We start from the raw sequence: 26,340 nt of genomic DNA on the forward strand, positions 1-26,340 counted from the left end.
TCCACTCTTAATCCAGCTATCTGCACCAGGGGAGTGACAGACAACTGCAGGGTTGAGATGCTGTTGCTTTTCACATACTGACATGGGTCTGATGTGTCAAATAAAGCACATGTTCTTCCTTTAGGTTTCTTGAAATTTTTCTGTCTCATTACACTGAGTGGGTTTCTGGTTTACTTGAAAAGTGTTTCTAGCAATTATCTCTATTTTGTGCTCTCTGTTTTCTTTTTCTTTCTCCAGACTTTTCTGAAAATGATCTCATTAAGAACATGGAACAACTCCTGTTTCTGAAAAAGGTTCCTTGAGGTTTGCAAAGGTCTCCCAGCAGGAAGATTGCTTGTCTCCATTTTCCTTGCAGTTCAACAGACCCCCAAGTGAGCCCATTAGCAAAAATGGACTGCTTGAAAAAAAAAAAATCTACAAAATATGCAACAGTAGCAGCAATAGCTCTGAAATGTAAGGCTCCAGTAGGCAACAAACTACGTTTGCAAACCTCATCTTTGATGGCAGTTTAATATGTTGGAGAAAGAATGAGATGATGGCACAAAGGGGACTGTGGGTGCTACCTACTGCAATAGCTGTGAGGGGATGTGCTAAACAGGATGGAATATTGGGCCTGAGATAACTCAATTGTTGTTTTGGAGACATAAATGCATCTTTGAAAAACAAAGTTAATGAAGCCCCACTGCCAAACTATGCCTGTCATGTAGTCCTTCTACCTCCTTAAGTCTGATGTTTAAAAGATGCTGTGATTGTTAGCCAATTCTTTAGGCACATGTATGTGGGCACGTGTGACTATGGGTTCTTTAGAATTTTGATTTAAGGCTTGGTTTTTAGGGATCCAAGCTGTGAATAACAGCACTGCTGTCCTTATGCACAGTATCCTTGTGCTTGAAACATGTACCTTGGATGGAGGGATAAGGGCTGTGGCCCTGCTGCTGCCTAAAAAAATTATCTGGATCTGGGTCAATATTTGCAGTCTCCCCTGTACTGAGATACCCACATACTGACTGGTAGGTAGACAGTGAGAGAAACCCCAGACCTGGTGTTTAAGTTCTCCCCAAGTCTGAATCACTCTTTTCTGAGAAAATTACGTTTTAGTATTTGCTCTAGTGAGTCTTATACAAAGAGCGAGACCTGAGAGATCTCGGATGTATTTCACTCAGAGTGATGGTGGAATTTGGAAAAATGGAGGTCAGTGATCACCAAATTTCTGTTGCCAATCAGGCAAAGGAAGGTATTTGAGGCAGAACTTTCTGAGCTTCATGAGGGTACCTGTGCAGAAAAGGGAGGGACATGGTCATGTCCTTGGTTGTGTCCTGACTGAGCCCAGGTTGACCAGACAGCAGGAGAACGCCTGGTCTGAGAGTTTTATCTTGGCGCTAAGTACTGAGAGACACAAGTCTCAGCGTAAATTTGTTCTGTGCCAGTTACTGGATATTGCAATGTTACAGTTATGCTCAGCGTACAAGTCCTTTTGCTTTTCCCAGGCTTTATAACATTTGCAGATCCCTCTCTGCCTCCACAAACTGACAAAGCACTGTGCTTTACCCAGATCTTTCTTTCAGGATGGATCTCCCACTGCCATTTCAACCCATCAAAACTTTATTTTCAGAAGCATAAAACAAATGCATTCAGGAATTACGTTTTTAATAACTGTCAGCAGACCACAGCAATAAAATGGGTACTAAGAAAGCAGAAAAACAGTACCAAGAAAACCTTTGTAAAAATAACAGGTGCATTAAAGTGTGTAGGGGTATGTAGGTTTATTTAAGACAATAAAACACAAACCAGGTGGCACACTACCTCATTAGTAATCCACTTGTTCTTGCCAAACATGCTTTGGTGAGACTCCTTGAGAGGTTTCCCAGAAACTTATAAAATTAGTAGTAAACAACTCTTCTTGGAGGTTATGAAATATGTTCTGACTCTGCCTGGTATCCCAGCCCCCTTCTGAAGTTTTTCTCTGTTTTGCAAGGCATCCAGAAGTTACTGGGAGAAAAATAAGGGAACAAAAGAGAGGGAATAAGATGAGTATAGGCAGAATCCACGGTAATCAGCTTCACATTGAAAAGCATAAGAGTGATTTCTTGGACAGTGATGGTATCTTCATGTATAAATGGGTTTGTTACTTAACTTTGGTGATTCATGCTGTCAGGCACAGGGATGAGGCAGCTGCCAGATTTGATGCTGGGAAGGAATTTTCTCTCCCAGAACAGATTGGCAAGGAATTTGCAAAGCTGAGGGGTCAATAAAAAGGGCCAGATACTGTTCTGATGAACATGTGGACAGGCAGGGGGAAAATCCCAGAACACAAGAACAGCACTGCCATGTTCCTCCTCATGGTACCAAGCACGCCTCCAGAACCAGTGCACAACCCTTAAGCCCTTTCTCCTACACCACCAGTAGACTTGTAATCCACAAAGGTGGACTTTGGTGGTCTAGCCAAAGACTACTCTCCTGTTTCCTATGGATGAATACTGGAGGAATGGGTATTTTTTTATTTTTCACATTTTTCACATTATCTATTTAATCTATGTTTCTAAAAAATGCCTAACTGAAGCTACATAAGTCTTAGCTTTTAAGTGTTTGGGGTAGGGTTTTTTGTTTTGTTTTGTGTTTTTTTGTTTTTAAAGAGTGTCTAAAGAACATGTTCCAGATGCCTGGAAGGAAGAAAGGAAGCCAGAAAGAAAAAGACAACAAAGGAAAACAGTGGAGCTATTTAACTGAGATAATTTTAGTTGTTATAAATGCCACAGGCAATTTGCACAAATATTTGGAGAGAGGAGATGAGGAAGTAAGAAGGAAAAAGTTCTGTGCTCGTCGTTCAGTCCCCACATAAAGGGGAGGAAGGTGTCCTTTCAGAGGTAGAGCAGGACCCTACCTAGCAGTTGTTGGGTAATTGCCTGCTGAGCCTTCACGGCCTCCCCTGCACTCTACCAGGCCACAACACAAGTTCATCCAGACCTAACAGGGCCTGATGGGGAAACCCTCCGTTTATGGGGCTGAGCAAAGAAATACGGCACTCGCAGGGTGGGTGAACAGGGATAGCCAGCTCGGGTGATGGGGGTGTACATCCCTTCTTCATCTGGACCCTTGTGTCTTAGATGAACCCCTGATGAGACACTTCTGGGTCAGGACAAGACGTGGTCACTCCTTGTGGGATCCCTATGCTTTGTGGGTGACTGAATACACATAAGCAGGAGATGGTGTCAGCTTTTCTGTGAGATATGGGATGCATGGCCCGGGCTATGTAATCCAAGATTTAAGACTGGCAGTCTGGCCTGATGGATGTTTGATCAGGTATTCAGAAGGGTAAAGCTCTTGCAGAAGATGGCTAGTTAGCTACATGAAGGCTGGAGCTCTCCGGTTGTGAAGAAAACACAATTCAGAGAGGTGTTTAGAACGTGGTTTTCCAGGAAGGGCACCCTAACTATTCTGGACAATGACATCCTCCTCATTAATAATGTAAGTCATAAATATGATTTTTAAGACGCACACACCCCAAACTACAGGTTTGACTAGAGGCTGATGTTCAGTCAGCTCCCTGCATGACTGCTGGCAGAAACATGGGGGTACCCTGATGAGATTGTGTTGCCCTCACAAGACTTGATGAACACAAGTAGACAAATGATGCTTTTCACATGCATCCCATGCAAAACTTGGGGAGGGAGTTGGAAGATTTTGGAGACCAAACAATGGATAGGAAGAAGGGGTCTGCATGTGCTCATTCTGGGGGCCGTAAAGCTCTAAATCGTAGGGTTTCCCCCTCCTTCACAGACCCCCTGAGCATCACTTCAGAGAGCCTTCCTGGCTCTGAGCAAAGCAGCACTGCAGGGACTCTCTCCTCCTCCCTGATGCAGAGCCTGGGGAGGAGGAAAAGAAGCTATAAACCCTTTGGAGCAGGCACCACATTTGGGGAGCCATGCCCACAGCATCCATATTTTAGTAGTGCCCCGGGGGCACTGCCCTGGCCCATTTTCACCCCCTGCAAAGCTCACCCGGCAAGCTGCCTCCCTTCCCTGTTGGCGAGCAGATGGGGGAAAGGCAGGAGCGTGCAGCAAATCCGATCGCTGGTACCCACGCTGCTCATCCCTTTTGTCTGCCCCTCTCCCTGCTCCCACTCACTCCTTCTCCCCCACACCCCCACCCACCTCACTGTCTCATTCAGGGGTGGCTCAGGGCGCCTCGGGCATCCGAGGGGATGGATACCAACCTCTGCCCGGCTTCTCCTTACGGAACCCATTAATACGGAGCTGCTGCCTTTCCCTCCCCTTCCTCCCAGCGGCCAAGCCAGACCGCTGAAAAACAGAAAATGGGGGTGTGAGGTGGGAAATCCAGGACACTACGTCCTTCCCCACAGCGTGGGTTGGGGTTCTGCAGAGAAGGTCACTGGTGAGGCCCCCGTCTGTGCCAAGCAGTGAGAAACAGTGACAAACGGCAGAGAAACATCAGCTCAGTTGGCCAGATGCCCCTGCATCTCCCCCCCAGATCCTTCTCTCTTTCTGTTGCAACATTCCTGTCAGGACCCATGGAAAGCTAAATCCTATTGTGCTGTGAGAGAGCTGCCACCACCTCCCCAGCATCTGCTGGGCTGAGATCAGGAGCCCAGCAAGAGGGCAGCGCTGCCTGTCCCATCCCCGTAGCACTACAGCAGGATCAGCTCTCCCCAGGTCATGCCCTAGGGACATTAAAAAAAATATTTTTCAATCCTTAGTAATCTTTCACTAAAATAAAGCATAAATAACCCTGGCTACAATTATAACCTCTGATATTTTTCCCCCTTTTTTTCTTTTTTCCCTTTTTTCTCACCACCACCACCCCCCCGCCCCCCCCCCAGCCCTCCCCCGCCCTCCAGTCTTGGCCTTGCTAAAGTTGAACAGATCTGTGGGGACAAAATGTTCCCTTCTTAGCTGTCAGCTTCCCAGCTGGTACCAGCCCTATTGAAAGACAACCTCTACAAGGAGAAGGGAGATTGAGTAAATTCCTATGATCACGTGGAAAGACACTAGCAAGGAGAAAACTGGTGTCAGAATCACTTCTGTCCCAGACGTATGCTTCTTAATTTTCTGTCTTTGAAGGGTGCCTCCTTCCCTGTCCTTGTCTTCCTCATGATGTCTTGGAGCAGACTGCACCTCATGTAGGACCTGCAGTCCCTGCCCCATGGACCTTCCAGGTCTCAAGCTTTAAATAGGTCTTACACATGGACCTTCACCTATGGGCTGCGTGCTCGCAAATACAGACCTTTCTCTGTGCAGAGATATGAAGCCTTTGCAGTGCTTTGTTCCCTGGACCTGGTGATTTCCAGCCTGAGATCACCAAGCAGTTGTGACCAGTGGGGGGGTAGTGATGTACCAGGTGGCTGTGGCACTGTGCTGAAGGTTGGTTGTTTTGTGGGTTTTTTTTTTTTTTTTTTTTTTTTTTGGGGGGGGGGGAAGGGAAGCTTCTGGAGAGCTTTACACAGCAACTTACTCCCTAGCTCCTGCTAGTCCTGATCTAATATGTCTTTTAGTGATGTTTAGGGCCTCATACATTTGGAAAGAAGAAATTAGTACAGTCTGCTGCTTGCTTGTCACGTTCCTCGTTTTTCCCTGAGCTACCCTGCTGTCCCTAATTATCCATCTCTCCTTTACAGGGACTTAAATAATGGAAATGGAATAGCTGGTTGAATTAGGCTGGGATAAGGATGCTTCCCTTCAGAAATGACCTAACATTACCCTTTCCGTTATTAGTGATGCAGGCTCCCCATTACCGCGTGAGGCAGCTGCTCTGCTGTTATCTTGAGCTGAAGGGACACAACTCCTGCACTGACTCAAGCTGTGGCTCCCTGTGGCTAGGAGAGATTAGCAATGAAAAGCAGGGATGCTTAGGGGAAATCCTTTGTTAACAACGATGCTGGGGCGGGGGTGGGGTGGGGTGGAGCGTGGGGGGTGGGGCAGGGGGAACAGTACAGGGACAAAAAAAAGAAATAGCTTAGAAGAAGGAGAAGCAAAAAAGAAAAAGTTGAAAAAAGTTAAATTGAGTCACCTGAATGCTACAATTGCTAAAAACAGGTGAACGGTGGCCTAGTTTACAGCTTTACGGTGACAATGGTTGTGAGAACAGCTAGTTGAAAACTGACAGACATCAACATATAGAGCTCTGGAGAGACAGTTTTGGTTGGCAACAGCAGTCTCATGTCCCAGTGCATCTGTGGAAAGACCTTGTGTCCTTTTGGTGCCCTTTGTGATGCTTTCATGTAGCCCACTGCAAAGAGCCAGACACAAATTCCTATTAAAAGAGAGGTAGAGCATCCCATACCCCATCATTGAAGGATGTTCATGGTCCATGGGCGAGGAAATCACTGTCCAAGCACTACAAGAAACAAGTAAGTAAACAAACCACATCCACAAAACAAGTTATAATAATGCATTTAATGTTTCCTTTACTTTTAGGAATGTCCCAGCACTGAGCAGACCTGGGTTTAAACGCTAGTGCCAAATTAGCCAGAGCATGGCTTCAAACCTGCCTGGAATGTTGTCCAGAGACACCTGTGTGGCCAAATGCTAGCCAGGCTGGCATAGGCAGGTTTCAAAATGCCTTGGGATTTCAGTCTGAGTGGGGCAAATAAAGAATTTAGTGGGGGTTTATGCGTGCCTGAAGAGAGAAAAGCTACCCATCTATTTGATAAGGCAATCCATGGTTCAGGCAGAGAAGAGGTTTTTTAGATGAACAGAAGACTAAACTTAGACATTTGCAGATGAAGGGATTTCAACCTGAAAACAGGAAAAAATCCTGCTTAGCATGTCCTCATTATGAATCTGGAGTTCTCTAACTCAGGCTGGGGGCATCAGCCAGAGGGAAGTAAATAGGGAATTTGAGAATGAGGTTAGCATGGAGGTGTTGACATAAAGATGGCTTTTGTTGCTGTTGCACATTTTGGAGGTAACTACAATACCATGCACACAGACTTCTGCATCCCTGATAAATCCAGACCTGCTTTGTCTGAGGACTCCTTAGCTTCCCCTCAAGGGAACAGAGCTGTTGCCACTCACAGAAAGAGCAGGATGATGTAATTTGATGGGGAAAAGGGGCTGTGGTGGGACTGGGACTGGCTGCTAACAACCACAACAAGGCAATATTTTCTATTATGGCCACAGGAATCTCCCATTGCTTCTTCCTCCCCACAGACCGTGTCAGGGAGTTTGCAGCTTGGAAATCTTCCCATGAGCCAGTCTAGCTTCACTGATGGAAAACCAGGCTCCCACCACCCCTAATGCCTTTTCCATGTGCCCTAGTCCAGGAGGGAAAATTCACATAGGTGCTAAGAAAGTGAAGGAGAGGCTTAACAACACAGCCTCACCCATGGGAACAATGTCATGTCTCTGAGGAACAGGAGCAGGTAAGCTATGGGGCAGTCTGAACCACTCTCTCCCCATCATGTGAGTAGCTGGTACTGCCAAAGACATGTGGATGCCCATCTTTCCCCTGGCTCACCACATGATCAAGGGTATGGTTTGACAGCCTGGCAACAGGCCACCAAAAAAGACAATGTCCCATTTTCCCTGTGTGGCTGTGATCTCCCAGAGCTCCTCTACCATCACTGCTGGGCTCATCTTACACTGCCATAGGGGTGTTAACATGAAACCCAGACAGAAATGGTAAAGCAGAGCCAGGGCTTCAGGGGATGGTGGGACTGGCTCTGTGGACTGCAGATAATCCTTAGATCAGCATGGGCACATCATCCTGACAGACGGAGAGAAGCACAGCTCTCCTGGACTGGTGGGACTCTGTCAGCCAAGCCACACCAGGAGATGAACCAGGGCTGTGCGCTTCACAGCCACCCCACTGCTTTTCCTGATTTAGCAGACCTGTGAGTTTCAGTTTTTACTGCTGAAAAGGAGTGAAAAAGCACTAAATTCAGAAACTTTTACTAGAACACTTAAGAGGGGCACCTTAAAGGGGGGCATATAGGGAAGAAACAAGCATGCGGCCAAACGTGGGTCAGATTCAGCTCTCAGCCACATGGCAAATGAAATTCCATAAAACAGGTATGAATCAGGCCCTTCAACTTGGAGCTTGCTTGTTTTGCTAACAACAAATCTACTCTAACAGTTTGTCAGTGATGTGCACAGGAGGAAAATGAAGTTCATTTGCAGAAGTCTTCCTATTTGTGTTGACCTCGTGAGGGTCGTAACAGCCAACAGCAGAGTTCAGGTCCTTGCCATGAAAAATATTGATATCTCCTTTGACTTTCTTGATTTAGCCTCAGGCAGCTTTGAGGAGGCAAACGCAGCGCAAGGAGGCACTCATTAACATTTCCTTTGCCCAGTGAGGAAACGAAAATAACAAACATCCCATTAAATAAGGGAAAAAAAACCTCTATAAAATGCAGAAGATATTTTTAGTCTGAAAACAAAACACTCTATCTTCCCCGCAAAGTAGCGCTTTTCAGATGAAAAGAAAAAAGGAGAGAACTTGCAGGCTCCTCCACACCAGAAGGAGTAGCATTAACAATAATAATAATAATAATAATAATGATCACTGTTAGTATTGATAGCGGGCTGCCCTCAGTTTCTCACTTCCTTCCCCACCCTCTCAGCAATTGACGTGTGGGCCCCAGCCATGGAGGACAATGGGTGGCCAGGAACAATGCAGCCACTGACGTGAACCGTGTTTTGAATGTGAAACTCTGTGTTGTGAATGCCAGCTTCAATGCAATAAAGTGTTCCGGTGCTGGAGATGGATGAATAGAGACATACGGTGTAAATTAAATGTGTTATGCTTCTCCTATTTATTTTTTAAAAATAAATTAAAATGTCCAAAACCTTGGTTTCTCTTGATTTTTTTCCCCCTCCCTGAGGGTTTTGCTACCAAACAAATAACTGGCCAGCTTTGTCTGGTAACCTGTAGGACAATCGATAGAGATTGAAAAGGCATAGAGGCAGAAGGGAGGGATTCTGTTTTGTTTTGTGGGGTTGTTTTGGGTTTTTTTCCCTTTTATTTTTTCTTTTAGGAGGAGGAAGCAGTTCTGGAAGTATAAAGGAAAATTCTAGCACAGCAGACATATAATAACAGCAAATACCTTGCTCACAAGTAGAAAAAATAGTTCCTGCAAGAATGTGGAATTAATTGCATGCTGGACTTCAGACTTCTAACTTCAGGCACTTTATAGAATCCTTGGTGAAAGACAGGGTTCTCCAGACAGTGATTCTGAGCAAGGAACGCAATGCACATCGCAGTGTGTAATTGGGAAGGGACCCTGGCATCACAGTAGGGTAATGCAGCATCTAGCAGAGCTCTTCCGAGCATAAGCCACTAAAAGACAGCACAACTAAGCTGCACCATAAACTTTCCCAAGCCCTGGGATCTCCCCCTTCTCACTCACCCACCAGGTTCATCTGGCTCACAGCTCAGGCTCAGCTCCAGGAAGTGGCATGTCTTGCCATAAGGTAGATCTGAGCAAAACGCTCATCCAGATGAGGTAGAAAAAGGATACTGACAGAAGAAAAGCAACCAAACCCCATCCAGTTTGCTCTAAGGCGAGGTGCAGCAAAAGCCTGCACCCTGAATGGCTGCAATAAGCGAGTGCCACATGTCCTCTGCAAAGCGCTGTTGTGACAGCACTGGGGAATGTGCCAGTGCTGGCTGCGACTCAGTGGCCCTTTCATCTGGTCCCTTCCCTGCAGTGGGGCTTTCTGTTGCTGCTCACTGCCATGCGCTCCTTTTGTCTGCCTGTAATTATTCTGTTGGCTTTTCATTTTTTCTTTTTTCATTTTTTTGGGGGTCTGATCCTGATCTACTGTGGTTTAAAAATGTTCAGGAAGCTCTAAAGAGACAACCCACGCTGACACCATCCCTGCTGAGCTACAAGATGTGGCTTTTGCTGTTTTCTCTCCCTTCCTTGTTCCTGCTCAGCTGTTTTGGAAGAAACTACCCCTGCTCACTGATTACCCTTTTTCTTTCTTCCTCGTACTCACTTCCCACCACCCTTACCGCTCTTCTTGCCCTCCCTCATTTCTTGGACCTCCTGTGGCCACCCAGAGGACCACATGTGCTGCAGTCTTCTCCATCCATCCCTTTGTCAGGTCCTCTGAGGCTAGGCAGCTAATTTCAGCAGAAGTGTGGCTGCCTCTTTGTGAAGCCCTGGGGTAAAGTGACTGTGGCTATGACAGCCTCCTCCCCAGCCTGCCCAAGTCCATGGCTCTTGTCCTTCCATGCCCGTCTGTCTCTCTGTGCCCGGAAATTGTCTGCCTGCCTCAAATTGCCTCTCCCCCTCAGCTCCCAGTGCTCTACATCTCCCTCCTCCCTTTGCTTCCGGCTCCCCTCTCTCCTCCTCCTCTACCCACGCACCTTACTTTAATTAGAAATACAATGAAAATGCTTATCACTACATCTTAATCAGCAAGTCATTCCCCAGCAGGTCCAGAAGGAAAACCCCCGTTTCTCCTCGCCTATCCTGTCTCCCCCACCACCTCCACAGAAGAAGAGCACACAGATTAGGAGGAGAGCTCTGTGGAAAGGTTACTGAATGAGATGAACCTAGAGACCTGGACAAGCTGGACAAATGGACAAAAAAACCCCAACATTATGGCATTTAATAAGGGCAAATTCTGTGCCTGAGAAGAAAGAGTCCCTGGCAGCAACTGGCTGGCAGAAACGGACCTGGGGGTTCTGGGGGACAGTGGTCTGAGTAGGATCCAGCAGTGTGTCCTGGCAGCAAAAAAATTATCCTGGGCTGTGGGAGCATGAGTACAGTCAGGAGGTCAATGGCAGTGATTATCCCCCTCTACTCAGGATGTATTAGTCCATATGTAGCTGCTGCAGCCAGGTTTAGGCCACTTAGGACAAGACATTCATCAGCTGGAATGAGTTCAGCACTGGTCATTGAGATCGTCAGGGCTAGAGCACTTGCCTGGTGCCTGCTGTGGGGCCAGGGCTTGTCCAGCCTGGAGAAGCAATGGCTTTGGGAGGACCTAATAGCGGTCTCCTGTACGTGTGGGGAGTTCATCAAGGAAATAGAGCCAGGCTTTTCATAGAGCTGGCTGGTGAGAGGACAAGAGACTTTGGGTATAAATTAAAACAATTTTAATTATTTAATTTAAATAAACTAAAACACTCAGTCTAGGTGTAAGTAAAAAGGCTTTCCCTCTCAGGACAGTCATGCAGTGGAGCAGGTTTCTCAGAGAGGGTTGGGCAATCCCCATCCCTGGGGTTTTCAGTATCTGAAACCTGAACAACATCGTCTGATCCAGTAGCTGAGTCAACTTAGAGTAGGAGATTAAGCTAGAAACCTCCTGAGGTCCCTTCCAGCCATGACAATCCTGGGATCCTATGACCAGGTCTAAGTGCCAAATGAGGCCATTCAAGTGCTGAATCCTTCCAGAATGAAAACTGAGGGAGAATGGAAAGTGTCATGGGGTGGAAAGAGACAGATTTGGAGGAGTAGGTTTTATAGCCAGTTCATCCCAGGCTCTGGCATTTGATGGGACAAGCTGAAGTTGAAACCAGGCCACCTTGCAAAGTTAAATCCAGTCTATAACCTGTCCCCACCCACTGGAAATCTCTCAAGGGCCATTTCTGGGGATCCTGCATGACAAGCTTTCTGAAAAATATCTTTACACCAATCCAGAGATACAGTGAGTGCACAGTCTCTCCCAATTCATGTGATCTCTTACTGGCAATGCAGGTTTAAGGTGAACTTTGGGGTATAGAGATAGCAGCATAAAAGGCTCTAGATCTGTCCCAACCCCTCAGATGACTGGCATCATGATTTGACCCTTTCTAAACACAAACACAGATGCACAAAAATCTCATGCTTAGGAAGGCTGGGTGAAAGTGGAGAAGTAAGCAAGGCAGAGGGCATATTTCTCTGTCAGTGATATATATCACTATAATCATATATGTGTGGGATAAAATGGCATTGTGAGGGTCTGCTGAATCAGAAATCCTGCATTTAAACCCTCAGGCTTTTTGTCTCTTTCCCCACTCACTGTAACTCCCCACCTTCAACCAACCATGCAGCCCTTCTACGTCAGCTTGCTGCTACCCTAAATAACCTTCCTGTCTCCTGAGAATCATATGACAGTAGCATTTCTCCACGTACCACCAGCTGGTAGGGAATACATATGTCCCTTCCTGCAGCACATAGATATGGGGCGGGGGGGCGAGTCCTGATCCCTGTCCCTCATGCCCTTCAGCTTAGCCACAACCAGTTTTCTTCAAGGGGACTCTGCTTTAACCACATACATGAGGTCACCGAGACCTCCTTTCAACAGGGGTTCACTTCAAAGGCCATCTGTCCCCTCTGCATCTCACTCTTACCCCAGGCTGGCTGCAGTCCCACCAGGAAGCACATGGCTAGGAGCTGCGGAAGCAGGCACCCATCCTAAACCTCCCTGGCACACTGCCCACCATCCTGAGCAGAGGCAAGGCACCTCCCTACTGCCAACAGGCTTGAAATCCCTTTTTAGCTGATATTCATGAATCAGCATCCCACTGCCTCCAGCCACTGTCACTGGGAGGCAACAAGAAACCCCAGATGTCCTCAGCACCCCTCCAAGGGTGTTCCGGCAGGGAACTCTCTTAGGGAATCCTTTATCTCTGGCTTATATAAGACCCGGGGACTCCTTTTATGGTTGGCTTTTCCTGCTTTGTCAAGAGCAAAGAACAAATGTAGCTTCATCTGCGCTTGTGGGTTGGCTAACTGATTAAGCATCTGATTCAAGCTAAGTACAGAACAGGCTTTTGATGGGTGGATTTAATTTGGTGTAAAAACCAGGATGCCATCCCCCTCCCTTACCGAATATTCCCAAGATAGCAGTTGGTCTGGTGCAGCTAAGCAGTGGGGATGACTCCCACCTACTAGTGCATTAGAAAGTCCAGCGTGCTCCAATTTGTGCTGAAGTGGCTCCTTTGAGTGTTCCCCCCTCTCCTTCCCCCCTCCTCTTTTTTTCTTTCTCTCCCCCCCCTGCTGAGTTGCCATCACTTCCAAGCATTTACATTAGGAGTGAGCTCACTCTGTGTGTGTGTGTGTGTGTACACATACACATGTGAGGGTGTGCGGGGGCCCGTGGGCGTCTGTCTTGGTATGACACACTGAATTCCTCCTCTTCTCCCCCTCCGCGAGTCCTGCCAGGGGCAGCATGCTAATGATGACCTTGCTGAGTAAATACTTGTCGAATGAATAAGTGTTTTTCCTGCAATCTGAAAGGCGGAAGGTGCGATTACTCATCCATCTATCCAACTGTCTCCAGCACCTTTCAAGTGCTTCTCGCGTCGAGTCTGGGGGTGTGCGTGAGGGGGTGGGAAGCGAGGGAAGGCTGCCAAGATCTGGGTTGCCACAGACACCAGCCTTGCTTTTCCTCCAATGAACGCTGCGCCGAGCGTGCGAGAGGAGGCAGGGCACCACCCACGTGTTGAGCTGTGTGGGGTATAAGTAGACGGAGGAGCCTGGTCTAGTGGCAGATCAGACAGGGAAGAGAAGCAGCTCTTGCATCTCTAGTGAAAGCATTTTTGACTCGCCAAGTTTACCCGAGGAGAAATCACCAGGATTTTTGCAGCAGCCTCCAGCTTCTCTGTGCATATCTGTGTGTTTTTCTCCAGCGGGGACTCTCTGCCGTTCAAGACTCTCAGCTCCGGATGAGCAGGTAGCGGGCACGCGTGTGGGGCTGGATGTCTTAGCCAACTCCTATCCTTGTTCCTGGAGGATCCTGGCTCTCTCTGGGACACCCTGAGCACATGAGACCAGCGTTTCCAGCTAGGCACTGGGAGAAATTTGCCTACAACTCTCTCTGGGATCCACGGGGACCGAACATCTTGCTCTGCGGTGATATCTGATTTGGTTGTGTTTGTGTGAAAAAGTCCTTTGAGGGGGGTTTAGGAGTCTCTGTGTGTCTTTCAGAAAGTGTTGTGGTGGGGTTTTTGGGAGCCAGGTCTAGTGCCAGGGTTTACAACAGTCTTTTCCGTGTTTGAAACTCGCACAGTCGGAGCCATGCAGTTGGATAATGTCACCAGTGCAGGCATCCACTCTTTCCAGGGGCACCGTGGAGTTGCCAACAAGCCCAATGTGATCCTGCAGATAGGGAAATGCAGGGCAGAAATGTTGGAGCATGTCAGGAGGACCCACCGGCACCTCCTGTCTGAGGTCTCCAAGCAGGTGGAGCGCGAGCTGAAAGGCTTGCAGAAATCGGTGGGGAAGTTAGAGAATAACTTGGAGGACCATGTCCCAACTGATAACCAAAGATGGAAAAAGTCCATCAAGGCCTGCCTGGCCAGATGCCAGGAAACCATTGCCCATCTAGAGAGATGGGTCAAGCGAGAGATGAATGTCTGGAAGGAAGTCTTTTTCCGTCTAGAGAAGTGGGCAGACCGTCTGGAGTCCATGGGAGGCAAATATTGCCCTGGGGAACATGGCAAGCAGACTGTGTCCGTTGGGGTGGGAGGCCCAGAGATACGGCCAGGTGAGGGGGAGATTTATGACTATGCCCTTGATATGAGCCAAATGTATGCACTGACCCCTCCTCCTGGGGAGGTGCCCAGCATCCCCCAGGCCCATGACTCCTACCAGTGGGTCTCTGTGTCAGAGGATGCTCCAGCCTCCCCAGTGGAGACTCAGGTCTTTGAGGATCCCCGGGAGTTCTTGAGCCACTTGGAGGAATACTTAAAGCAGGTGGGTGGAACAGAGGAGTACTGGCTGTCTCAAATCCAAAACCACATGAATGGCCCAGCTAAAAAGTGGTGGGAATATAAGCAGGACTCTGTCAAGAACTGGGTTGAGTTCAAGAAGGAGTTCCTGCAATACAGTGAGGGGACTCTGACTAGGGATGCTATCAAAAGGGAGCTGGATTTGCCCCAGAAAGAGGGGGAGCCCCTGGACCAGTTCCTTTGGCGCAAGAGAGACTTGTACCAGACCCTCTATGTTGATGCAGATGAGGAGGAAATTATCCAGTATGTGGTAGGCACCCTCCAGCCCAAACTGAAGCGCTTCTTGAGTTACCCCTTGCCCAAGACCTTAGAGCAGCTGATCCAAAGAGGGAAGGAAGTCCAAGGCAACATGGACCACTCTGAGGAGCCTAGCCCACAGAGGACCCCTGAAATTCAGTCAGGAGATTCTGTGGACAGCGTGCCTCCCTCAACCACTGCCAGCCCTGTGCCGAGCAATGGGACTCAACCGGAGCCCCCTAGCCCACCAGCTACTGTCATATGAGCTAGTCCAAGGGATGCAGCGGTCTGGGTTACATGAAAGGGAGAAGGGGGCATATTTAGAAAGCTTCTCCTTGGAGAGAGGTTCTGGCTGAGACGAGACATGAGGTGTCCTCAGTCCAACAGCCCATAGCAGAGGAATTAACTTTGCTTGTGGGGGGAGGGAGGCGATGGGGGAGAGGCACCTTAGGATGTGGTTGCCCACCTCACCTGAGCCATGCAATATGGGGGTGCTGGAGATACTGCTTGCACCACTCTGGGGAACAGACAATTTTATGAGATCCCTGAGAAGAAACTAGAGACAATTCCCAACTTCAGAGGCAGCCGCGTAACACTGGCAGCTTTCAAGGACTTCATATAAGTGCAGCAATTGGCTGAGGGTTCCTACCCATCTGGATCTCTCCTTCTCCTTCCCTCCTCCCTCTTCTAAAGAGGTGTCCCTGTCCTGAGGAGACATCTTTCTTTTGACCCTTGGCCATTTATGATTTACCACAGGACTTCTGTTAACCTGTCAATCTCCTGTTCTTACTTGCTCCAAAGGATTTTTTTTTTTTTTTTTTTTTTTTTTAATGAGAAGAAATCCTATACTTCAGGAACTGAAATCTTTAAGAATGTGAATTATTTTTAGTGTTTTTCATTTCATTGCACCTATTACCTGCTTTAATGTTTTTCCTCTCAAGAGGCTCTTACCAGTTTACTTGTCTTAGGTTTTGTTCACTCCAATCAAGGCCACTGCAGTGCAGAGGCAAATTTTGCCCTTTCTCTGCACATTATACTGTGCATTCAGCAGGAAACAGAGTTTCAAATTAAGTTCTGAGCTCATTTATTGAAGAAGCAGTCTGCTTCCTCTCACAGAATAGGGGGTGTCAATGTGGAGAGAGGAGGCACCAGAGCTGTTTTGAGAGGGTGTGGGGGGGTTAAGGGAAGTAAATCCTTATACTTTGAATGAAACAAACAAACACATCCTAAATCCAGAGCAAAATATCCCCAGAGCAGCAAATCGAGTCCATGCTGATGTGTGGAGACAAAAGAAGCTTTTGCCATGTAAAAGCAAAAAGAAGTGAATAGGAGAGCTGTGTGTCCCAGCACAGTTTCAGCCTGTGCATCACAACAAAGAGTTTCTGCTCACACAGACTCAAAATGCTCTTGGGAAGCCTGGCACCCCTGTCCTGGAGCACCTGAGGACAGAGCATTTTCTGTTCACAAAGAACTTTCTACAATATCTTGCCATGGATGGAGACAGACTTGGACTCTGTGACATCTTCCATGTTGAGACACGCTCAGCGTCCACCTTGCTTTGGCTAATGTCTCATGATAGGACTTTGAGATGAAACTGCTATAAGTCATGTTCAAGAATTTTGGCTCTTCAAAGCTTCTTGTGGCTGGACACATCTTGAGCATCATCTGCATTCACCACCAGACCAAATAAACAACACCTCTGCAAGAGATGCAGCAGAGATTCAGCAACAGGAGTGCCCCTGGGATGCTCTTGGCTCCACAGCAGCAGTGACATGTGGCACTGGCGACTTTGAAGGCCTTCGGTGTGCCTCCTTCCAAGAGGCTGAAGGTAAGGCAACTTTCTGACACTGTCTTTTCTGCACTCCTCAAACGTAAATTAGCCATAGCCCATCCAGTAGGAATCTTGCACTGAGATAGGAAAAAAAAAAATCTGAAATGGGATATGAAGCATTGTAAGTGACAAATTAGGGTTTGAAGAAAGCTTAAGAGAGAGCCAGTCAAAGGAAACTAAAGCACAGTGAGTGGGAAAAGTTTCCAAGCAGGACAGTATCTTGCACTTTCTGATTAATAGGGGGAGGAAATGGGAAGCTTCTTCACTAGTCTAGCCCAAGGACCTGCCCCATGAAGTTCTGGGCTTGAGTCCCTATCTGTGACAACACACCACAGGTCCACACACAGCCCAAAGGAGGTGCATGTCTGTGCTGCTCCCTTGCTAGAAGTCCGTTGGTCTCAGGAACAGTGGGGGCTCTCCTCTCACTTTTTCAGAGCGAGTTAGTTTGACAGCAGCTCTGCAGAGAAGGGAGCATTTCTAATGACCTGGGATGAGTGATAGGGAAGTGGGTGTCATTGCTGAGGATGAGCTGGCCATGCACTACAAGCATTATTTTCTCTTGGTTACAGTGACTCACTCAGATCCTCCTCTGAGAAGAAATCACTTCACAGTGCTCTGGATTTGGAAGGAAAGCCAAAGAGAAAAAGCTTCAACACCAAGTATTCAACATCAGACCTGCTGTCAGGATCCCTAGCCACCAACTGCTGGATCCACTGTCCGAAGGAAAGACTGACACAGGTATTTACCTCTCATCTTACCTTTTGGGGCCCTTTCTTAGCCTCCCCAGTGCCCTGACCTGAGATAGTGAACAGCCTGGGTGCAAATATCTGTGCTGGTCTTGAGACCTCAGCCCCAATACTTGCAAGAGACTGGCACCACCAGGTAGGTGGGATTTCTGCTTCTTGATGTAGGAACCCAAACACCAGCCCCAGTAATTAATGCTCTGGGGGCAGTGCACATCATGCCTTTCTTTCTGATGGACCTTTGGCAAATGCTTAGACACCAATACCTACCAGCATCTCCAGGCTGCAGAAACCTAGTGAGCACAGCTGAATTTAACCCCGTCTCCTGAGAAATCCCCTGTACTCTAACCTTTAGATATCTAACCAGAGCTGCTGCATTTTTTATATTTATTTATTTACAGAGATCCCTGCTGCTGTTTCTGAGTTTCCTTCTCTGTGTCCAAGAGTACTGCTTTCCCAGGGGAGAAGTGAGTGCTGCAGGAAGACAGAGGGCAAATCACACACCAAAGACCCTCCCATGCAGTGCAACGCCGTGTTCCAGATGCTGACAGCCAGAATGAAAGACAGAAGCCACTTCCAACAGGACAAAGAAAAGTCTGAGCTGGTCCAGGTACTCCAACAACAGAAGAATGTGCTGAGAATGGAAAGAGAAACCAAAGGGCAGAACAGAAGAATCAAGTCTGGGCTTTGGGGACAGCAAGAGTGCTGGGCTTGTATTGACTGTCTGTTGAGATCATTCTATACCTCTGCAGTTTGGGGCCACTGGGACTCACCTAATGAAAACTTCACTAGATTATCACTTTAAAAACTTTTCTGATTAACTTTGTCAAATGACTGACCCTACCTAGGCTACGAACCCTCCATGCTGTTAATGCTGTGACTCTGTTTTTCCTGAGTTGAGGGTAGCTTCATTTCATGCGGGTATCAGTTTCAAACCTCAAAGGGCTCTGTAGGTTCGGAGAAGCATCCTGTGGCCCAGATGCTTGTCTGAACTGCTTGAGCCTGCACAACTGGGCCAACTGTCTTGCCGGAAAGGAAAGTCTTGTGAGCCAGCAGGCGCTTCCTGGATCTGCATGGGCCAGAGTTACTGCAAGAACTGGGGTTCTTGTGCTGGCTTTGGCATGACTGTTTCCATCCAGACCCAGAGTGTGCCAAAGATTTGCAAAAGACAAGAGCTTGAGTGAGTTGAACAAGACAGTTTTGGTTCACATCTCAACTGAAGAGGTCCAGATGGTTCCTCTCTGTTCCAGAGCCAACTGCCCCGGGTATGCTTGTGTGTGTGTCAGTGCGGGTGTGTGCAGGTGTATGTGTGTTGAGCAATCAAATCCACCTAACTAAATTCTGTGGTGTTTTGTTGTATTTGAACTAATCCAATGAGACCTAACGTACATTCCAACAATGCTCAGCAGAAATGTCCAGGACTGGAAAATTATATAAAACCACTTAAAGGCAGACTTCACAGGTATCATCTCAAGGTCAAAATTATGTTTGATTCTGAGGTGCTTAATTTCCACAGTACCTTTCAAGGGGCTTGACTGCCTCAATAGGCATTTTATTTTTCCATAGACTTTACTGCCTTTTTAATGAATTAATTTGTTTGTGCTATTGGTCATTTGGTCCTGAGGTTTATACACTTTCGGCTGACTTTTTGGAGTGTGCAGAACTGAATTTCCTGGACTGATTTTATTTTAACTACTGCTCCTAGCAGATTGGAGCTTTACTTGTAGCACCCTGGTTTATATTACCAGCCTCTCCAGGAAGGACTGGTAGTTTATTTTCCTGGGGCAGAGTCACATGGATGAAGAAGTGTGTATGTTTTGTGTCTGTGAGATTTTAGCAGATTTCATCCCTTAAAAAATTTTACATTTAACTCTGAAAAAACTACTTTAGAGTTTTTATTTTTACTAGAGATATTATTAATTAAAAAAAACTTGTTTAAAGGCAAACACATTGAATCGCTACAGGTTATAGAGGCTGAAGCCAAAAGGTCTTTGTAAGCCGACATCACTTGCCCTAGATCTGACTGTATCAGGCAGTTTATTCCTCATGTGTCATGTTGGAGTTACAAGATCACACCAAGCCACTAGAACCTGCCAATAGAATAGTGCTACTCTCTATTTGCTATTGTAGCAAAGCCTTTTGTAGATTTATACAATAAAACTTTGAAATATCTGCTTCAACTGTTTTGTGCCTTGCTTTCTTGTCTTTCTTCATTGGTTCATGGGAGGCTCAAATGTCTATTGCTCTCTGAAGATTTGGTCTTGTCAGCTGTTTGGGCTCACTTGACTCACAAAATCTTCCTTCTTGGCAAAAGCAGATGATTGACATAAAAGTGAAATGTACTGGGCCTTTGAAGAAGAGGGGTTGGATGTAGAAAATATGGAGGTATTTTAAGAGGGTTGTTTGACATCTCAGATTGAGTTAAATGCAGCCCATGAGGCTGGGAGAAACGGTCCCTTGTAGGACTGTGGATTGTGCAGGGCTCTTGTTGGGTACAGCTAAGAGAAAGGCTATTGAAACAGAGGACAATCACATTCCCATCGATGCTTGAGGTGTAATATGTATGGAAGAACTGAGGCAAGTCAGGGCAAGGTGAAGAATTGCTAAGCCTGAATCAGCTCTACCTGATATTCAAAAAGACTTCAGCAGTCAGAAGTAACAGCACTCAGCAGCACGGAGACCCAGGAGCTACTACCAGGTTGGTGCTTTGCAACCTGGTGCAGTCTCGTACAGCAAGGTTAATCTCCATTCCTCGGGTTCTTTACCTATAAAACACCCCTGGGTCATTGGGACTGGAGGAAGGCAACATAGCAGGGGATGTAGCTCAGTGTTTTAAATTGAAATGAGTGTTTTTATGGTGGGCTGGGCTCAAAGTTCTGGCCCCAAAGACCTTCAATCCATGGGGACAGAGGACTCTGCTTTGCCTCTGCAAAGCTTTCTCTTCTGAGAAGGTTTTGCACTCAGGTGTATTTAGCCCCCCTTCCCTGCTTCGTATCTGGTCTCTTGCCAACAAAGACGGTGTTAGGACTGGCAGTCCAAAGTGTGGTGCAGGTGGTAATATGCACTTGGGTAGGCCAGCTGGAGAAACAAACATGCTCATTCCTTTCACAGCAGGCACTAAATGTGCATTGACCTTTTGAGCTCAGGTTGGAAAGGCAGAACAGTCTGATGGCCAAAAATGCCTAAAGGACAGCTGCTAACCTTTGTGCCTTCAGCTCTTTACAGCTTATTCAACTACAAGCCCTTATCCAGACTGAAAAAGAAACTTTGAAGATACAATTTGGATCCACAGCTGAACTCTGCTTTTGTGACCTTAACTACTGTCATCAGTAAAGAGGTGAAAAACAGGCATTAGGTGACAGACCAGAAACAAGGGTGCAGCCAGGTCATCCCATCCCTGGACAGTACAGGCAAGATTGGTCAGGAAAGCAGGGTTAGACTTTGAGTGTTCTATGGACATGGCAAAAGGGCTGGGTCTCCTACAAGGACCAACCCGATGTCTTGCAAATCAAAAAGCAAGAGCTGCTCAGCTGGAGGTGCTGAGCTCTTCCAGTAGAGGGGGGCAGAACTCCACTGTATACTGTGGGAATTAAACTTAAAAAAATGCTATAGAGACATACGTTCTCGTCATCATCCATCCCTACATGGTCCACTCCCACAGCTTCAGTGATACAAGATCAGTGGTTGCTTCAGTTGAGGAGATCTGAGGGCAAGGAGACAAGGGACAATGAGAGTTCAGTATGGAGAGGTGAGGAGGACTGATGGCCGAGTTATGGTGGAGAAAGATGGACAAGATGGGGATGACCTGTTGAGGGAGATGGGGAAAGATAGATGAGGCTTGTGAACACCAGTCTGTGATGGATAAACTGGGAAAGTTTCCAATTTTGTTCCAGAGCCTTCCAAATCTGAATCTAATAATTGTTATTTACTTTCTTTCTGAGAGTTCCAAATGCAAATCTCTAGAAAGTCACAAGGCCTACACCTTCACTTAATTAAGAAATGCCTTATTACTGCTCTTGGCTTTATCAGTACGGAGTCACCTGGGATAGACATAGCACAGTGATGGATTAACTGGCTAACACTAGTTGAAACCCCCTCCAAAATCAAAGCGGGAGCCATCCCTGTGTTTTCTGGGGCGTGATCTAAAATGCAGAGCTATTCATAAATGTGAATGGTGGAAAAGGCATATGGGGTCAAGAACTTACAGAATTGAGAAAAAAACCCCACTAATTCACACTTATTTGATAATTTTTTCCTCCCCTTCTCTCTTTATCATGGCTATACTGATGAGCTCCTTAATTTGCTTATTCAGGACAGCTTAAAGAAAGTGCTAAGGTGGACCTTCTCAGAGTATTGCATTTTTATATGAAATATTTATTGTCTCTCTTTTTCCCTCTTCCTTTTATCTCTTTTTTTTAACCAAAGTGATTGTACCGGTCAGTCATGTAAATCATATTTATTGACTTTTCAGGCAGGCTGTGTTTGTGCATAGCCTACCTGCTCCCCTGGAGCCACTTTTTCCAGCAAAGCAATGTGTAATTAGGGAGGCTGTGGAACTTTCATTATTGACACAATCGGCTATAATGGCTCCACTTATCACGTCAATACGATGCTCTGGTGAGCTCTGGGTGCTCACTTTGATCATGGAGCAGGATGCTATCTTAGTCCTATTCCCACAGATACTAATTTGTACTAAGTCCGAATTGCAGGCAGGTGACATGCTTTTTACAGCCAATATCTAACCATTAAAAATTGAAAGGAGAATTGCTATATGCAAAACTGGGCTTAAATCACAAACAGGTTTAGGTGAAAAAAAATGGTAGTTGATTATTGTCAAAGGGGCAAACATCTTCATAACTTTTGAAGCTACATTTAGGAATAGTTATGACCCTGTTTCTGAAACTTAAAATGATCATGCAGTGGCAGCGTGTGTTTCAGTCTTTCCCCCCTGCACGTTTGTTAACTTTCAACCTATTAACTTGTATCATGCAAAACCAGAGACTCCCAAAGTCACCAGAAGCCTACATGTTTCTGATATGGAGATGCTGAATAGAGGACAGTTCCATTGCTCTCACATAGGCACAGACTGAATGTGTTCAGCCAAAAGAATTGAAACACATGCCATAAGTCACTAGAAAATCAGATTTTATGTCATCCTGAAGCTTACAGAACCACTTGCTGACATGAAGTATTTCTTTTTTTCTAAAGGAACAGAATCTTGACATTTTCAAGATGAACCTTTTTGACTTTTTCCAAAAAAGCATTACTTAAACTGACTTCAACTTGTAATCCACACAAGAAACAAGGGACTGGGTGGTGTGGTGTGGTCAGGAAGGCTAGAAAACTTCTAAAAAAAAAAAAAAAAAGAAGTGGAAGAAACTGTTCTGGGATTCAGAGACATGTGACAAGCTGGTGTAAGAAGAAACCTATTTTTCATGTTCAATTTAATCCGTTGAGATATTAGGAGAGTTTCTTTCCTGACTTGACCTTGCCTTGTTTTCCCCCCTCTCCTCATTTGACTATTCAACTAATAAAAATAATCCATTATTTCCCTTGTTGCAAGAAAACACATCCTCTGTGCTACACGCTTCACACAGAGCTTTGTGTATGTCATCAGAAAGGTGTGAGTCGCTTCCTTACTCAAAATGAAGTTGCTTTCTCAACAGGGTTGAGAAGCAATCTTTTTTTTGTAACCAGGATTACAGATACTATGTTATACACTTGAAATATTACAAATCCACTCACTGGAGGGCCCAAATTCACAGCTAAACTTATGTTTGGTTTAAGCCTTAAAGACCATCCTCAGTTTCAGCAGTTGTATCAGTACTGTCCTCAAGGTGCTCTATGAGGATGTTCAGTTATATCCCACCCTGGAGTTCAAGGTCCTTTTGTGCTTGTTTCATCTTGAAGTAGAAAAAAAGGGACTGAGAACAATTGGAATTGCTGACATGATCTGGATTGCAAACCTGTGCATGTTGTGCTGTGTTGCAGCACTATCAAAACTGGCCCACTACAACAAAGCTTTTACCATTCCATCCCAGGTTACCTTCAGTAAGTAGTTCCTGTGTCTTGCCCCAGCACAGCCATAAACCTCCCCACAAGGTTTCAGAAGTTCAGCTTCTGTCCATGCTGAGTTTTGGGTTGTTGTTTTTTTTTTTTCATCCTTTTCAGGCCAGTCCGCTCTGCTTCTTGCCTCTCCTACATCCAAGGCACTCTTGCTCCTCCCTCTGCTTCTTCCAGGGTACTCTTCATCCACTCCCTCTCTCCTGTACCCCTTAGAGCTATTTAACCACTTCACAGGAACCAGCCACAGCTGCACATTATCCACATCAGCCAAGCCTCTGAAGCCAGCCCACAGCTGTATATTATCAATGTTAATTAACCTGCCTTCATTCCTCTATAATTCCTCTACAGTGCTGTGGAGACAGATGTAGACTATTAGTGACTGTGGTTTGTATTGTCATCTCCCACTGGCTCAGGACCTCAGCTGTAACCTGTCCACCCTCTGCACTCATCTAGCCCTCCCTGCAGCTGGCTGTGTTATGGTCCTGCATCAAACCCATGGTTAAGGAGAAGATGACAACAGTGTGAAAGAGCCCTCAGTGAAGACAGGCACATTGAAATACTAAGAAAAGCACTTCCCCACCTTGGCTCCCCAGTTGTCAGTGTCTTGCCTGAAAATTGTCTTTAGAAACTCACAAGCACTGTAGGGATATTTTTCATGCCATATGGAGTGATCCTAGAAACCTGGCCAGGAGAGGGCACTACCAAAGCAGGCTTTCTATATAGAACAGGGGTTCCTTTAGCACTGTTCTGGTGGAGGAAGGCCTGGGAGGGACTTCACGCACTAACCATGTTCAGGGAAACAGAAGAAATGCTGGGGTCACTCTACCCCCATTCACATAGCTAGCTGGCTCCTGGGCTTGCTCCAACCCACAGTGGTCTCCACAGCTTGGCAGACATCTCAGCAACCTGATGCTACCCAAAACTATCTTGTTTGCAGTCAGTGCCCCATCTAAAAACACACTTTCCAGGCTTGGTCCTGACCTACCATACTCTACCAGGAAACCAGAGACAAATTCAACCCAAGGACTGCCATGTGCCTAGGCACTTTTTGGGCTTAGCTTGGCTAGATTACCCCTATAACAGCAGCCAAAAGCATTCACAGGGCTTGATGGACACTAAGACATCCATCTGACATGTCAGCTGGTTAAATTTTCAAAATAAATAATTCTTTTCTTGGTTACAGAATAATGTAAGCCTGAAGCAAGACCTAACCACTGTATACCTGTGACTGCTCTTTTTAAGCATGCAGACAGCGTGCTTGTACGGTGATGTGTACAACTGCTGAGCTGCTGTGCATATTCAGGCTGAACTTAGACACTGAATGACTTCTATGACAAAATGACCTGCCTGGTGGATGAGGGAAAGGCTGTGGATGTTATCTACCTGAACTTTAGGAAAGCCTTTGACACCATCTTCCACATCATTCTCCTGGAGAAACTGGCTGCTCATAGCTTGGATGGGTGTGCACTGTGCTGAGTAAAAAACTTTCTGTATGGCCGAACCCGAAGAGTGGTGGTGGACAGAATTAAATCCAGTTGGCAGCCAGTCACAAGTGGTATTCCCCAGGGCTCAGTACTGGGCATGGTCCTGTTTAAAGCCTTTATCGACAGTCTGGATGAGGCAATTGAGTGCACACTCAATAATTTTGCAGACAACACCAAGCTGGGTGGGAGTGTTGATCTGCTGGAGGGCAGGAAGGCTCTGCAGAGGGATCTCAGAGGGTTCTGGAGATGCTGGATCGATGGGCAGAGGCCAGTTGTATGAGGTCCAACAAGGCTCAGTGCTAAGTCCTGCCCTTGGGTCACAATAACCCCGTGTAACACCACAGGCTTGGAGAAGAGAGGCTGGAAAGCTGCCTGGAGGCAAAGGCCCTGGGGGTGCTGGCTGACAGCTGGCTGAACATGAGCCAGCAGTGTGCCCAGGTGGCCAAGAAGGCCAACAGCATCCTGGCTTGTATCAGAAACAGTGTGGCCAGCAGGACAAGGGAATTGATTGCCCCCTGTGCTCAGCACCGATGAAGCTGCACCTCGAACCCTGTGTTCATTTTTGGGCCCCTCACTACAAGAAAGACATTGAGGTGCTGGAATGTGTCCAGAGATGGGCAACGGAGCTGGGGAAGGGTCTGGAGCACAAGTCTTATGAGAAGCAGCTGAGGGAGCTTGGGTTGTTTAGCCTGGAGAGGAGGAGATTCAGAGGAGACCTTCTCACCCTCTACAACTACCTGAAAGGAGGTTGTAATGAGGTGGGTGTTGATATCTTCTCCCAAGTAACAAAAAGTAGGACAAGAGGAAATTGCCTGAAGTTGCACAGGGGAGGTTCCGATTGGATATTAGGAAGAATTTCTTTGTTGAAAGGGTTGTCAAGCGTTTCAACATGCTGCCCAGTGAAGTGGTTGAGTCACCATCCCTGGAGGCATTTAAAAGCCATGTAGACATGGCACTTAGGAATGTGGTTTACTGGTGGGCTTAGCACTGCTGAGTTAATGGTCAGACTTGCTGACCTTAAAGGTCTTTTCCAACCTAAACAGTTCTATGATTCTCCATCCAGTGAAAGGCCAACAGGTCTTTTTTACAACCTGTGTGCCTTGCAGTCCTAGTGTCACTGGGGACATCTAGGGTGTTGTGACCCAGAGGAGGCAGAGGTTGGAGAGAGGGATTTATTAAATGTCTGACGGAGAAGGAAGGAATGAAAACTGAAGACACCTCTGTCCCATGTAGGGTCCCTACTGACATCCACCTAACACAGATCATTCTCATTTCATAGCTGTAGGAAATGAGGCAT

The 26,340-nt window shown here is 46.6% G+C and overlaps 1 protein-coding gene across 2 annotated transcripts; it reads left to right on the top strand.

The window, feature by feature from the left end:
• Nucleotides 1-12,137: 12,137 nt before the first annotated feature.
• On the top strand, nt 12,138-24,434 carry ARC (activity regulated cytoskeleton associated protein). Of its 2 annotated transcripts, none has more exons than XM_080380281.1 (2): nt 12,138-17,488; nt 17,895-24,434. In XM_080380281.1, exon 1 carries the CDS (start codon nt 13,970-13,972, stop codon nt 15,182-15,184), a length of 1,215 nt encoding a protein of 404 aa, XP_080236407.1. In that variant the 5' UTR covers nt 12,138-13,969; the 3' UTR covers nt 15,185-17,488; nt 17,895-24,434. The 2 variants fall into 2 exon arrangements, with proteins under 2 accessions (XP_080236407.1, XP_080236408.1); XM_080380282.1 differs by having other exon boundaries at nt 12,138-16,747; nt 17,320-24,434.
• The last annotated feature ends 1,906 nt before the right edge of the window (nt 24,435-26,340 follow it).

Source organism: Falco punctatus, assembly GCF_963210335.1.
Source record: "Falco punctatus genome assembly, chromosome: 3".
Classification (NCBI taxonomy): domain Eukaryota; kingdom Metazoa; phylum Chordata; class Aves; order Falconiformes; family Falconidae; genus Falco; species Falco punctatus.

Bases quoted from the DNA above. Each gene is read 5' to 3' on its own strand.
- ARC (XM_080380281.1), top strand. From the start codon at position 13,970: ATGCAGTTGGATAATGTCACCAGTGCAGGCATCCACTCTTTCCAGGGG.